This window comes from Tursiops truncatus, chromosome 5 (assembly GCF_011762595.2).
Source record: "Tursiops truncatus isolate mTurTru1 chromosome 5, mTurTru1.mat.Y, whole genome shotgun sequence".
Taxonomy (NCBI): Eukaryota; Metazoa; Chordata; class Mammalia; order Artiodactyla; family Delphinidae; genus Tursiops; species Tursiops truncatus.
Genome location: NC_047038.1, coordinates 118,458,382 through 118,474,577, shown reverse-complemented (window position 1 = coordinate 118,474,577; position 16,196 = coordinate 118,458,382). Strand labels below are relative to the sequence as shown.

The following is a 16,196-nucleotide window of genomic DNA, read 5'->3' as shown; positions in this document are numbered from 1 at the left end:
CAAGTGGAGCTTGTTATTCTAAGATGTTGGATTGTTTCTGAGCTGAAGCAACTCCTTGAGTATCCTATTCTAGTCAATCCCTATGTGTAGGAGAAATTAATACATACTTGTCAAGGGTGCTATGTAAATATGCCCTTTTGGATCTCTTTAATATTTTTTCTCTTTACCCATATCCTATTCTTTGCATATATATTTTTAAGTGCTAAATAAAGGAATTATTAAATGTGTGAACAAGTGAAGAGATAGTAACAGAGTTTGTATTTCTAGGTAATGAAAATGCCCACAATGAAAATGTGTCATATGACATACCCTCTGGCAATAAGGTGGGTTGTATATTTCTTCATTTTTTATAAAATGCAAAAAAGAATTCTTTGTTGAGAAGGAATATGAAAGCGTTCTATGCTGACTATGCTTTGAGACATTCCAACAAATGTGAACTAAATAGGTCACATAAGCATTTGCGTGCAAAATCCATGAGCAATAATTTAAAGAAATTAACTGTTCTGAAAAAAGCAAAGAAAGAACTCAAAGGAAAAAGGCACCGAGGCCCAAGTGTGGATGAATTCAACAGACCAAATAAATCTTAGAGGAGTTATAAACACATCTTCTTTAGCAAAAGGAACATGATGAGCCTATTTGAACCACGATTTATACAATCCTTAAAGTCTAGTGTTAAGAAAAAATGTAATGCCAAAATATTGTTATATAAATACGCATTACTTCACATTGTAAAGTTAACCAAAAGTAAATTGCTAACAAGAAGCCAGAAATAACACTAAGGAAAGACAATAGCAATGGAGAACCAAGACCAGTTCAAGACAACACCACTGATGTCCTGTCCACAAATTTTTCTTCATAAAAAATCATGCTATTCCAACTATCTACGTATGTGATGTAGGACATTTGCACTGTTACCCAGGGTCATCTGGCAGCTGGATTTCTTGCTAAAATCCAGAATTAGGGCCCATAACAAACCCGTTTTAGTTTACCAAATTTTAATAACTCCTTAAGCTCTCTTATGCTTCAAATAAATCATACGTAATTATAAAAGTCATCCACCCTTAAGAACTGCTTGAAGTATTTGCGTTTCTGGATCATTCTGTGGCCCACCAATGAGCTATAGACCTAATGGGTCTACAGCACATATGGACCTAATGGGTCTACAGCACACAGACTCATGAGACTCATTTGACTGTAGCAGAATTGTGAGGTACCACCTAGCCCAGGAGTTTATGAAAATATCTTTGTTAAACAAAGATTATTCTACAAGATCTGGAGGACGATCTTGAGCAAGATTTTGGATAAGAGGAAAAGAATACAAATTCCCAACGCTTAGGCTATTCTCCCTCAAAAAGAAAATAAAATTTGAACTGAAGGACTTTGATGTAGTTGAGCTTTACAACGACTCTTTCCTTTAAGGATGGAGGACTGTCTTTCCAGTTGCCTCTACAAAGCTGTTTTTCTGTGACTGTGAAAGGCAACTATGACTTTATCATGTTTCTTTGTTCAGCCTTAAAATGAAGAAATGCTAACTCTATTTTTTTTTTTTTCTTAGCTTCCTGCTCGACTCCAAGTTGAAAAGGAATTTGGTTTCTGTTGCAGGAAAGATCACTAAACAAGGTAAAATACCAGCTGTATTTTTTAGAAAACCTAAAGCAGGCTTATTAGGAACGTGAAGGAATCATTTGTCTAGCACACAGAATACCTTAAATATTTCATTGTCTTCTCCTGAAAGGATCAACATGTGTATTTTTCAAGGTAAAGGTGATTGTTCTTTAGAAAGATTTATTATAGGGGTGGTTTTATGCTAGGTAATCAATTTCAGATGATGATCCCTTTGTCACTAATACATTTCCTGTGATCTTATTTTCAGGTTATTGTAATAAAACTCAAAAATCTGCAGACACCTTCTGGGTGAAGCAGGCTTGCATTGGATTGCCTGCTGTCTTCAGGACAAATCTATACTATGGAAGCAGAAGCAAGCTTTTGAATTTCAGAACTTGTTATTGCCACAAGTTATTGGCATTATACCTGCTTCAGATGAGTGTATCAACATGAAAATTAAATGCTGCAGAGCAATTGAATTCTTTGAAAATTCTTGCGTTTTATAATGCACTTTGCCACTGAAGCAGCTATTTCCCATTTTTAAAATTGAAGAAAAACAAGAGCAGAGAAGTTAAATGCTCTGTAGCAAAGCTACTGGGCCTGTTTAATGGGCTAACCTTAATCGTTTACTCCCCGCTACACTTAGAATAAGCCTAAAAAATACAAATTTGTTTTGTACATATTTGCTTTTCCAGTGGGTGGTCTATTTTCTGAATTTCTCACATTCAGAGCTCTCATTATTATTGTCACATCATGTTTGCAGCAACCTTCCATTTTTTAGAGCCTGTTTGCATATAACCTTGAGAACATTATTTTTTTAACTTTCTGTGTCTCAAATTAATATACATTTCCACAACCTATATTCTCTATTAAAAGGTTTATAATTTCATCATCCCATTTCTTAGAAGCAATTTATAAGCTTAGAATAGAATGTGGTTTTATCATTCTATGATTTCTACCCACTGCAAATTAAATAAATGTTTAAAGCTATGTCTGACTTTTCAAAATAAATGTATGAGAATTAACCACTAAATTCTTCTGCTTACCAGTTTACAGAGAGAAGTCTACCAGATAGTTTTTTAATTTCACTGTGTAGGGCCCATAAAGTAAACACACAAATGATTTTTTTCTAGCTTCTAAACAGTGATTTATAGGGATATATATTTTAAGTGATTCTGCAAAACACTGCCCATAAGTTTCTCATGACCATTAACACTCTTAAGCTCAAGTTTTAAAAATAACATAGTAGTTGATCAATCCCTAATGGAAGGTGCTTCTTGATTATGACATTTGGAAATTTGGTCCATAGTTTCACATCTGAGCTTTCAAGAAATGGAATGCCCTTCCACATCCTGAGCCCCCATTTCTATGGATTGTCCCACCCAAAGAGTCATGAAAAGCAATAGGAAAACCAACTGCTTTTCTATAATTTTCTTCATCTATAAAATTCAAATGTGTCTATTATCTCTAAAGTAAGAATTTCCATATAGGCCTGTGACTGGTGCCTACAATTCCACTGTCAATTTTATTCTTATTAAAAACGTGAAATCCAGTAACAGGTAAAATGTCAGCTTTTCTAATTACAAAGCAATTAGATCATTTCTTACCTGAGACGCAATTCAGGGTGGAAGTGGGAGATAAAGCAAGAATGTTATTCAGTTTTTTAACATGGAAAGAAATCTAAAGTCAGCACCTCTACGTTCTATCCTTCTGAACTGGGCTAGTTTAGAATAAAACCATGGCAAAAAGCCCCTTTAATAGTCTCTTTCCCTAGATACTCTGGTCCTTGAAATCTTATTACTTTGTCATCACAATGAAAGGGAGGAAAAGAAACCAAAAATAACTGAGGTCCTCCCTATGACTCCTGAACCATGGTCCCTCCCCTCCTTGACTTATTAGGCTTGTCCAGATCATAGAAGACAGAGAAGTTTGGAGTTGGGGGATCAGAGAAGTTCACATCATGCCTGTTGCATTGAAGGAAGAGATGAAAAGTAGAGAAATGCAGAGGCGGAGGAAGGGTAATCCAAATTTAGGAATGATCCCAGATAAGAATATCCAGAAGGAAGCAATATTTTTTAATCCTGGACTTTATTCTTAACATACAGAATACTGTCTATCAAATTTGAGCCACGCTCCAGAAGTTTGTTTTTAGTGATGGAAGAGATCATATGTCAGGATCTAGACTAGTAGACTAGGAAGATGTGAGCTTTCCTTGGAGATTTGGGGCATTTGTCTAAGAGCCCTAGTCACTGCCAGAAAGGAAACACCTGTATGGGAAATCTTCCGAAGATTTTGTGCTGATTCTGGAAGCCTGAGCAACCAGTAGGTAATAAAATACCTTATCTTTCCTATCATCCCTTCCTCAATTTGGATTTGTTCCCAATCCATTACTCTTAATGTACACAAGAACCAGCCCTTTCCTCTTAAATTTACTTGACTCTGACTTCTAGAGAAATTTGGACTGGTATTAAATGTTATCAAAAGAATTTTATGTTTAAAATTAATTGCCTTCTTTTCTACTTAGTTTTCTAGGATAAAGAAGCAGCAGCATCTAGGCCAGTGGTTCTCAACTAGGGCATCTGGCCATATCTGGAGGCACTTTTTACTGTCATGACTTCAGAGAAGGTGCTCTTGGCATCTAGTGTGTAGAGACAAGGGATGCTAATGAACATCCAATAAACTACAAGACAAAGAAATGTCCTGTCCAAAATGTCAACACTTCGAGGTTGGGAAACTCTGATCTACACTGTAAAGTAAAATGGGATTAACACTTAAAAGAATGTTATTAAAATAAAAACAGTTAACTTTATATGGAATTATCTGGAAGTGGAAACCCGTGTGATAGCATAAATCAGTGTTTATATTTTGAAGTGCATATGGCGTAACTTAAATGGACCATTAAGTACTCAAAAGAATAGATGACTCACACATTTTTGTAAATCAAACATTAGATTATGCTACCCGTGGAGACTCCAATTTTTAGAAAATGAGACTGTTCTCAGTATTGTTCTAATGAAAATGACCTTGTAACTTAAGTCATTATTATATCCTATTCATGCTCTAAGCACTTGCTCATCTGAGTTCCTTCTTCTAATACTCAGGGGGTCTGATTTTAATAACTTGGATTTACCTGAATTTTACTGCATATTGCTTTTCTAAATGGGTAAATATTTAGGAAAGAGGTCTGCTCATGAGCCTGATCTAGTCACTCCCAGCTACTTAGCACAGGGCTGGTATGAGGCCCCCCTTGCAGTACTTTCTGTAACTGTACCTGCCAACCATACTTGTTGGCCTTCCTTATTTTGTGGAGCTGACTTTTAAAGGCAGGGACTGCCACACAAAAGACAGCAAAAACAAGATTCTAAATACAATAGACCTGGGACTTCCCTGGCCGTCCAGTGGTTAGGACTCCGTGCTTCCACTGAACGGGGCACGTTTGATCCCTGGTCGGGGAGATCCCGGAGATCCTGCAAGCTGTGAGGCTCGGCCAAAACTAATAATAAATAAATAAATAAAATAGGCCTCAAATTCATAAATTACAGTATATGATTTCCTCAATATTCTCATCTTCAAAATGCAGATTCTTACATAATTTTACAGGTATTAAATGACATCATGTGCTTACATGAGAAGTGCAGTATTGCATTCAACAGCATGAACTTTGAGGAAAGACCAACGTAGTTTGAATATTGACTCACCTATATCCTAGCTATGTAAACTAGGCCAGTTTTCCAGTTTCCCTGAGCCCTATTTAATCATTAGTAAAGTGGGGTTATCAATACCAACATCAGCATAGGTGGTTTGAGAATTAAAAGTAAAAATATTATTTAATTAATACTAGGACACTATTAAGACACTTTTGATGGTAAAATGCAGTACTGCTAATGATTGTGATAAAAAAAAAATTAAAAAAAAAGGCAGGCATACCTCCAGCATAAGCTGAGATACACGGTCACTCGGCTTAAATGAGACATAGGTGCTTAGTATATTTTTGGTTCCAAGTAAATTCTCAGTGAAGACAGTTGGCAAAAAATAATCCTCTCTGAAATGTGAATACAGTGTGATACACTAGGCTGACTTGTTATCTGACTGGCTCTTAGGCACAGCCTTATAGCTTATGATTCAAATCCACATCATTATTTACAAAACCAATGTTTACAAAATGTTGAATGACCACCTGGATCACCCATAAACATGAGAAGCTTCAAGCAGAAATATCCATCAGTGGTAAAGTACAGTATTTCCCAAATTGTGTTACAAGAAACTCGCGCATATTCAATTTAAAAGGGTTTCTGTGATCAAGTGAGATGAGAAAGTGCTATGTATTTTAGTCCCTTTTAGAAGAGCATATTAGACATCCAAGTATTGAAGACTAACTAATCCTGCAATAAAGAAATCTATACTGTTTGAAAAACACTGACTTACATTTTATGTATATGTAAGCTGGTCTCATTTTCCATTTAATGGGAAAAGAAAAACTGGATGAAGGATGCCTGCTGTGATATGTTGAGACGGAGTCTGAAACCTGGGTTCAGTGGGAAACAGTGTCAAAATCAGTCAGTGATGTTTGCCGTGAAGAATGATGGAGGAGGGTAAGGGGAGTGGTGGCATGCATGAGACTTATTTGGCATTCAAAATTTGCCCTTGGGGCTTCCCTGGTGGCGCAGTGGTTGGGAGTCCGCCTGCCGATGCAGGGGACGCGGGTTCGTGCCCCGGTCCGGGAAGATCCCACATGCCGCGGGGCGGCTGGGCCCGTGAGCCATGGCCGCTGAGCCTGCGCGTCCGGAGCCTGTGCTCCGCAACGGGAGAGGCCACAACAGTGAGAGGCCCGCGTACCGCAAAAAAAAAAAAAAAAAAAAGTGCTATGGTTTTGCCACTAGCACTTTCTCTTTTCTTCACTCGAGAAAAAGAAAGGCAAGGGGTTCGGGGAAGTGTAAGCTGAGGCTGTTTTGGCATTCATGCCTGGCACTCATTGAGAGCATCTGCAGTCACCCTCAGGAGTCTTAAGCATCCTTGCAAGACACTGGCATTTGTCATAATGTTGCAAAATGAGATGTTTTGTAACTCAGACAAGTCATGCCCAGTACCTCCCAGATCTTCTGCATTAGCAGACTCAGGGAATCCCAGCAGATGACTTGTCATTAACACTGTTGAAGAGCATAAGAACCTTACTTACGATCACCATATGTTCTCTTCACCCTGATTTCCGTATATTATAGTACTGTGACTGAGATATTTTATTTATTTTATATACATCTTATTTTATTTTATAAGAACACTTACATTAGGTCTACCCTCTTAAATTCTTAAGTGTAAAATACGGTACAATGTTGTACAGCAGATCTCTAGGGCTTATTTTGAGTGAGATGTTTATACACCTTCGCAATTGGATTTTGGTCTCGAGATATTTTAGGATTTAACAAAACAAACCATCTGTGACTATAAGAGCTATCTGCTTCCTCACCTTCTTGAAAAAGATAATAGAGAAACAAACATTATGCTTTCCTAAAGAATAAGCCAGTTCTTCAGCCAGAAAAGTAAATATCTGTGAAGGTTCTGCTCATGTTTCAGCCTCTGAAATGGAAACGGGGGAAATAGCAACATTCTTCGGAATACGGCAGAAAAATTATTTCGAAAAAAAATTTTTTTTAAACCACAAAAGAATAGCAATAGTTTAAGACCAGAGAAAATAGCAAGGTGCAAAAGCCCTGTGGCACAAAGAAACAACATCTGAGAACCTAAATACAGCCAGTATGACCACAGCACAGCAGGCAAAGGGAAACAGAATATGATAAGAATAGATCATGCAGGGCAATATTAAGGATTCTGTTTCTTCCAGAAAACAATGGAAATCATAAATGAGATTTTAGCAAAGAGAATGTCACATTTGCATTTTGAAATGAACACTTCAGCTGCACTAGGGGCAACAAGCTGGAGAGAATATAACAAACCAGAGAGGAATCAATTGTCCAAGTACAAAGCCTCAGATTTGTTCTTAGTTTTGAAGCTACATGTGTTCTATGCTATATAACAACCTGCCACAAACTCGGCAGCTTAAAATAACACATTTATGATCTCAAAGTTTCGATGTGTCATGAATCTGGGCATAGCTTAGCTGGGTACTCTGCTCAGGGTTTCACAAGGCTACAAACAAGATGTCAACCAGGCTCAGTTTTCATCTGGAGGCTCAAATGGGGAAGAATCTGCTTTCAGGTTGTTAACAGAATAATGCGTTTCCTTGTGGCTGTATGACTGAAGGCACCTTATTTTTCTGGCTGGAGGCCACCCTCATGTCCTAGAGGCCTCACGTGAGAACTTACCACATGGGTGTCATCAACATCTTACTCCATCAAGCCCACAAGAGTCTCTCATCTCAAGGGGGCCCAATCCCTCATTTAGGGCTTTTACCTGAAAGAGACAGGCTCACCCAAGATAAGTCGTTTTATTATCTCAAATTCAACTGATTTGAGACCTTAATTATATCTGAGAAACACTTCACTTTCCCATATTCTGTCACAAGTCAAAAGTCCTACCTACACACAATGGGGGAAACGGTTAACACCAAGTGTGGACACCAGGGGGTAGGAATCACGGTGCCACCTTAGAATTATGTCCACCACACCACCAAACATATAAATTTTAATATTGCAAACTACTGAAAACTAGTTCCAGGAACGAGTGGGACCTTCCCACACAGTTCTTATCTTTACACGTTAATAAGAGCATTACTGAGAGAAGATTCCTTTCCTTGAGATATCCACAGTGCTTCTCTATAGTACGGATTTATTCTATTTCTTATAGTTACCCACCAGGAAATGTGAATGCCCTGTGTTCCTTTGATATGTTTCAGTAAATTGTAATATCTCCCTTAGTATTCTCTGTTTCTGTTGCCACCTGCACCTGCTTTTACATTTGTGTTTAGCTGTTTTTCTCCAATATCACAATCCCTCAGTATAGATACACATCTGGCATTGAAAACACAGAAATGGGAACCTTTTAGAGTGGTGTGAATAATAAGCTATCTGTATGACTTTCTTGAACTTAGTAAGTTTTCAGTACATTTGCCTATGTGGGATTCTGAATTATGCAGACCCAATATGGGATCCAACACTGCTAGCAATGATACCCAAAACAACCAAAAAATTCAGAAAACTAAAATTTCATCCTCTAACTTTTAAATCACTCACTACTTCCCTGGTAATCAAAGTGGTACTTTAAATTCTATTTAATACTCGGAGCACATTTTTAAAGCAGCAGTGAAAATCCATTGAAATATTTTAAGCAGAAAAATTCATTCTGACTGCAGAACAAAGAATGGATTGTAAATAGGCAAGAGCAGACAGTCAGGGGGCTAGTGTGGTATTCACAAGATACTGGCGGCTTGGATTAGAGTGATAATTGAGGTGATAAAGAGGGGACTATTTTAGACACATTTTGGTGGTAGTGTCAATAGTGCTTGGTGTGGGTTTGATGTGGAGGTAAGAAAAAAGAATATGAATAAGGCTGGAATTTTTTGACTTGAACAGTTTTGTGGATGATGGTATCATTCGCCAAGGTGAAGAAGACAGGGGAGGGTAAAGTTTCGTGGGTTGTATTACATTGGTCAAGTCAATTAATCTAATTCTCAGTTTCCTCATGGGTAAAATGGAACTGATAGTAGTAGCATTTCATTGGGTAGTTTTTTTTTTTGTTTTTTGGGTTTTTTTTTTTGCGGTACGCGGGCCTCTCACTGTCGTGGCCTCTCCCGTTGCGGAGCACAGGCTCCAGACGCGCAGGCTCAGCGGCCATGGCTCACGGGCCCCGCCGCTCCGTGGCATGTGGGATCTTCCCGGACTGGGGCACGAACCCGTGTCCCCTGCATCGGCAGGCAGACTCTCAACCACTGCGCCACCAGGGAAGCCCCCATTGGGTAGTTTTGAAGATTAAATAAATAATGCTTATGAAACACCTGAAACTTGGTAAATGCTCAGTAAACATTGAATTATCATTATCATCATCATCTTTAGTCAGTACTTATCTTGAAGTACAATAAACAAGTAAAGCTGGATTCAGTATCATTAGGGACATTACAATTGAGGTGGTAATAGTTCTCTTTGTGCTAAATATGGAAGTTAAATTTTTATTTTAAGATAAATTTTGGACTATGTGTCTAAAGTCCTTTAATCCATGGGGATCTATGTATCACATTCTGACAGTTAAGCTTTCGCCACTTGTGAGGTTTACCTGTGAATGTATAATAGTTCGGGGAAAGTTTCCTGATATTTTTGTTCATCTCCTAAAAAACTTACTGGAGGCTACAATGAGTCTTCAAAATAGACCAAAAGTGCAGGATGTGCATTTAGCATCCATTTTCATCCCCTTCTATAAAGACCCTGTACTTAAGGTTCTGGGAGGCTAATGCAGACATTTGTCAGGCTCTCCAGTAGGAAGGGGCTCCATGTGATACACGTTCCACCAACGAGATGGTCTCATGGGAGATATGGAAGATGCAGGTGAGAGAGAGAGAGCACCTCCCTGCTGCTGTGGAGGCTGGCCAGGAGGTCGGACTCACGTTGGTGGTGGTGGTGGTGGCCAATGCAATCCACATCTGAGGGTCTAGTCACCAGCTTCACGAGTTTGAGGCAGTTGTGCCAGTGGTGGTGGTAATAAGCACAACTGCTTCCTGACTTCTGGATCTTGGAGACAGTAGTGTTAACCTAAGCCAACTCCTCTAGCTCTTTGAAAGATTTTATAAGCTCTTTATTCCTTGTATTAAATTCCTTTTTCATTGAAATATCTAGAATGGTTTCTGTTTCTTATATGGAACCCTGACTAGTACACTGAGTCACATCAAGGGTCTAATTTAACTCCGTTTTTCACTAGTTTTTATCCGATAACATTTTTCTTGACTGAAATTTCCAATCTATTTATCCCACTGCCCAATTTTCACTTCAGGCACTCAATTCACATTTCAGGTGCTTACTTGGTGTTTGTTAAATGAATAAATGTTATCATCTGGGTTATCTGCTTCATAAAATAGTAACTTATTCCTCCTCCAACTTTCAAATCAATCTAATACAATATTATCAGATTACTCAGATATTTATAATCAGAATAAAATCCTTTTGCACTTTATATAATCTAAGCATATATATAATACCTTACAGAGTAACTTTAGTAAACTTAAATGCCAGTATTATCAAAGGTACAGCCAAACCTTTCTTTATTCATGGACTACCTAGTTATGGAATTTATATTCTCTTTAAGTTATTTCTTAAGAATATTTAGTTAAAGCAAATGACCTTCATTAAACTCACTTTTTCATCAAAATCTAAAGATACCAAGTTACAAATTCAGGAAGAATTTCACTTACATCTATAATCAAGGCAGCAGCATTAAATTATTCATTGATTAGTTCTTCTTTTGTTAGCTCTCTTCTTGACAAAATTTTTAGATTCTGTTGAATATGATTACTTCCTCTTTAAATATGTTCAAACCCTCATTATTCATAACCTTATAATCTGACCTTAACCATACTTTGAAGGTCCAGATTGCAGAAAAACAAACTTTACAAAGCCTGGCACCAAAAAAAACATTTATCAGATCTGTGGCTGGATTATAAAACTTTTTTAGCTTTTAAATATAGTGGATAGGGCTTCCCTGGTGGCGCAGTGGTTGAGAGTCCGCCTGCCGATGCAGGGGACGCGGGTTTGTGCCCCAGTCCGGGAAGATCCCACATGCCGCGGAGCGGCTGGGCCCGTGACCCGTGGCCGCTGAGCCTGCGCGTCCGGAGCCTGTGCTCCGCAACGGGAGAGGCCACAGCAGTGAGAGGCCCACGTACCGCAAAAAAAAAAAAAAAAATTATATATATATATATATATATATATATATATATATATATATATATATATATAGTGGATACACAAAGGTAAAAAAAAAAAAGTTTTTTAAAAAGTCAATGAATTGAATACTAATGGGTGACCCAGGTTAGTTTGAGTCACAATATCATTTGCTCAGATGTATTTTCCTTCCTAGGCTGTGAGGCTGAGCAGACATTCCTGACATTCCTGACACTAGCACTTAAAGGAGAGTTCCGTCCATCAAATGCTGTGGTCCAGTGAGGAAACTTGGTATAGCCTTCTGATCCATTTTATTTACCTCTGGACTAAATACTAAGATTTTCTTAAGATCAAGGGCCATTATGGGTTTGATGAAGAAACAATAGACAGCTGGGAATAAGCTCTTCTTGAAATGATGAGTTACCTGACAGTCCCTAAGCACTGGGTTTGATGTCCTCAGGGGAAAGGGCATGACCTTATCAGTGTTGCCAGAAAAATATGACACTGACCTTTTAGCACAACATTGTTACATCTTTGTTCTCCACAGAGAGGGGATAATAGCAGATTGGACACTGTATTCATCATCCCTCATTGAAAATACATTTAACTTTCGCCTTTAAGATGTCTGTATTCTTCTTTAGCCAGCAATCCCCTCTCTCATACAGATTTACCACATGAAGAATCCTTTGATCCTCACTAAATCAGTCCATCATGGAATATTTTTTTGTACTGTTCTCATTTTTATCCATACAAATTTACCCACCCAGTGCACGCTAGGGCATGGCGATACAATGGAATGTTAATATTTGACCAACATCAGCATTAGATTTTAACTTTTTTTTTTTTTTTTTTTGCGGTACGCGGGCCTCTCACCGTTGTGGCCTCTCCCGTTGCGGAGCACAGGCTCGGGACGCGCAGGCTCAGCGGCCATGGCTCACGGGCCCAGCCGCTTCGCGGCATGTGGGATCCTCCCGGACCAGGGCACGAACCCATGTCCCCTGCATCGGCAGGCGGAATCTCAACCACTGCACCACCAGGGAAGCCCCTGATTTTAACATATTTTTTAAAACAGTTTCCTTCCACTAATATCAGCCAACAACATGGAGCACAAATAACACAATCATAGTTGGTGATTTTAAAATGGACACTTTATCAATTGCCTATTCTACAAACAGGCTGCATAGAAAACAACCGTAAAACCCCCTTCTTATGCGCTGTGAACCTTAGTTAACTCAAAAGTATGTGAGGGCTTGCTGTTGAACTCCTGCCCATGACTACACTAACCTTTGGGTTATGTAGGTGGCTCTGCTGATCTTATCTGGGTTTGCTCATATATCTAGGGGTCAGCTGGCTGTGCTAATCTGGGATGACCTGGGCTAGCACTTCACAACTTGACCCTGCACTGTTTCCCATCCACCTGCAGCGTAGACCTAGCACAGTCTTAGAGCAACTGAAGAGAGCAGGAGAGAGATGACAATTGCACAAATACTTTTCCTGTTGTTTGAAGCCTCTGTTGTTGCCACTTTTACTGCATGCCACTGCCCAAAGTAAGTCACGTGGCTGACCCAAAGTCAATATGGGAGAGAATAAAAAGAGAATAAAAAGTAAAGGATGTGGATACATGAAGGAAGAAAACAAAAACACTAATTAGAAAAGATATATGCACTCCAATGTTCAATGCAGCATTATTTACAATAGCCAAGATGTGGAAGCAACCTAACTGTCCATCAACAGATGAATGGATAAAGAAGATATATATATAGTGGTATATTAGCCATGAAAAGAGAATGAAATTTTGCCATTTGCAACAACATGGATGGACCTGGAGGGTGTTATGCTTAGTGAAGTAAGTCACAGAAAGACAAATACTGTATGATATTATTTATATGTGGAATCTAAAAAATAAAGCAAACAAATGAATATAACAAAACAGAAACATACTCACAGATATAGAGAACAAACTAGTGGTTACCAGTGGGGAGAGAGAAAGGGGGAGGGACAAGATAGGGATAGGGCATTAAGAGGTATAAACTATTATGTATAAAATAAATAAAGCTACAAGGATATATTGTACAGCACAGCAAATAGAGCCAATATAACTTTAAATGGAGTATAATTATAAAAATATTGAATCATTATGTTGTACACCTGAAACTAATATTGTAAATCAACTATACTTTAATTTTTTTTAAAAGGATTAATTTTTTAATCAACTATAATTCTTCACGGAGGGGTGAAAAAAAATCAGGCCTCTTAATACAATAAATCTACCACAGATCCTTCTTAATATCAGTTTACTGTATTAAAATGCATATAAAACCAAAAAGAAAAGCTATATTATGAAAAGTAGCAGAACCTAAATTAAAATGATAAGGACACATTGGAAGAAATACTTGCATCTCTAATGTATAAAGATCTCATTCAAATTCGTAAGAAAAGCATCAAGATTCCAGTGGTAAGTTCCCAAAGGACAGCAACAAAGAGTTCATTTAAGAAGTAATGCAAGTACTGAACAAATATACAGACTAATGTTTATACTCATTTGTGGTCAAAGACGTCAGTTAAAGCTAACCTGAGATAGAATTTACAACTAGTATATTGGCCAAAAGAAGCCTAATCTTTCTTATTTATGAACTTCAGGATCTTTGTAATCCCTGAGAAACTGAATATTTAGTTTGGTGCCACAGACCTTTCCTCCTGGCAACAAACATTTGTCATATTTAGCTATCCAGTATCTGAATCTCCCTCCCCTCTTGCTATTAGCACTACCATCATCCTTTTGAGAAAATTCCCAACTGACTATGATTTTGAAATCACTCCCAGTGATTTTCAGAAGAAAATCATTCCAATTTGCTCACTCCCACTGCAGCCTCCCTCTTCATAAGATGAGAGTGGTATATTCTTCTTCAATTTGCCCTTGACACAGTTTCCTAAATTCTGTCCATCACTCATTCCTGGGATGCTGATTCAACAGTTGAGGTCAAATTAATCATCATGCAGGGACAGGATAGAGGTCAGACTGTTTTTGTGGCATGACCTTGGCTGCAGTTCTGCCTGCTTATCCCTCAGAGGACCCCTATTTCCTGTCCATTCTCCTAGTTCAGTCCCCCAGGGTCCCATTTATTATGTCACTTCCCAATATCTTCACAATAAATTCCCATTTGCTCAGATGGTCAGGTTTGTTTCTGTGCTCGTAACCAACACTCTAGACTGGAGAAATCAAAACACAGAGATTCTGGTTTCGATGTATCCCCCTAAAAGATATGAAGTCCTAACCCCCAGGACCTGTGAAGGTGACCCTATCTGGAAAGAGTCTTTGCAGATGTTATCAAGATAAGATGAGGTCATACTGGTGTAGGGTGGGCCCTTAATCCAATAAGATTGGTGTCCTTTTAGGAAGAGGAGACAGAGGCGCACAGGGAGAGAACACCATGTAAAGACACAGACTCTGGAGGGAAGAACGTGATGTGCTGCAAGCCAAGGGCCACCAAGACAGGAAGAGCCAAAGAAGGATCTCCCACAGAGGTTTCTGAGGGAACATGGCCCTGGCAACATCTTACTTTCAAACTTCTGACCTTCAGAATTGTGAGGCAATACGTTTCTGTTGTTTTAAGCCCCCAGTTTATGGTACTGTGTTACAGAAGTCCTATATATATAAGTTAATTTATTACTAATGATAATTATGAACCACTTATCATATAAGAAGCTCATTATATATCTGTAACTCAAATCCTTTCCTAGATAACTGCTCATATGACATTTTCACCCACCCAACCCAAGCTTTTGCATATAGAAAGCATATAAATAAGAACCCACTTGGTAGATAGAAGCATGCAAATGAACAGAGAGCACAGGGCAGAGTGGGATTACCCTAAGAAGCTAAGTACTTTCTATCTTATCCTCTTCTCCCCAACACTTTATCTTGTTATCAACCATGAGTAAAATGTCCCTCCTACCATCAACCAGGCCACTTTTTGAATACTCTATAAATATTTACCAAAATAAATTAAATTGAGTCCTTGACAAACCAAGAATTAGGTACTACGTAGTAACACAAGAGTTTTTAGGAGATCTGGATTTTCACCATAACAACACCATCACCAACCCTGAAATGTATATAAATAGGAAAAGCAGGTGTGACATGTCTTCAGTTCTATTCATGTTCAATGTCCTGTAAAACAACTAAGGTAAGTTCAATGGAAGGACATTAAAACAGAAAGGACAAAGAGATACTCTCTAAAATGAGTTTGTCCAGAGGGGCTTAAACACTGTGTGCAACTGTCTTTTATCAGTTGAGTAGACAGCAATCAGTGTAATTAAAGTGGGCAATGATAAGATTTTTAAACTTCCTTAAAGTTTTATTACATTTGACAGTCCAATTTGCCTGTAGGTCACTGGGCAAACAAGAATGTGTGTTATAGGTATTATGCTGGCTTTTTAATTTTCTACTGGGATTTTCATTATATATTAGCTTCTCAGTCATTTCAAAATTCCTCGAATTTCTTTCTGATACTGTCATTTGATTTAGCAACTGGATAGAAGCAGCTGAAAGCATTTCTTGGTCTTAAATTAGAGTTGGCCATGACAAATGTTCCTGCAAAAATATAGGATGAATCCCACACATTTATCACGGCATCTGGGCCATGTTTGTTTCTGTAGGACAGAGGAGAGGGTAGAAAGGATTCTTATGTTGGTAAACTGAAAGTCTAAGAATTACACTTGCCATCTGGGATTGCTTTGACGAGAATACTGGCCTGTTCCTCCCACTTAATT

At 38.3% G+C, this 16,196-nt stretch overlaps 1 protein-coding gene across 6 annotated transcripts in view; it reads left to right on the top strand.

The window, feature by feature from the left end:
* The window catches only part of BANK1 (B cell scaffold protein with ankyrin repeats 1), a 444,955-nt gene extending 442,325 nt beyond the window's left edge, over positions 1-2,630 (top strand). For all 6 annotated transcript variants that reach the window (XM_033857365.2, XM_019926480.3, XM_019926477.3 and 3 more), the window contains 3 exons: positions 268-323; positions 1,556-1,620; positions 1,874-2,630. In XM_033857365.2, coding sequence (XP_033713256.1) covers positions 268-323; positions 1,556-1,615 — 116 coding nt within the window. In that variant the 3' untranslated portion in view covers positions 1,616-1,620; positions 1,874-2,630. The remainder of the gene's footprint in view (positions 1-267; positions 324-1,555; positions 1,621-1,873) is intronic.
* The last annotated feature ends 13,566 nt before the right edge of the window (positions 2,631-16,196 follow it).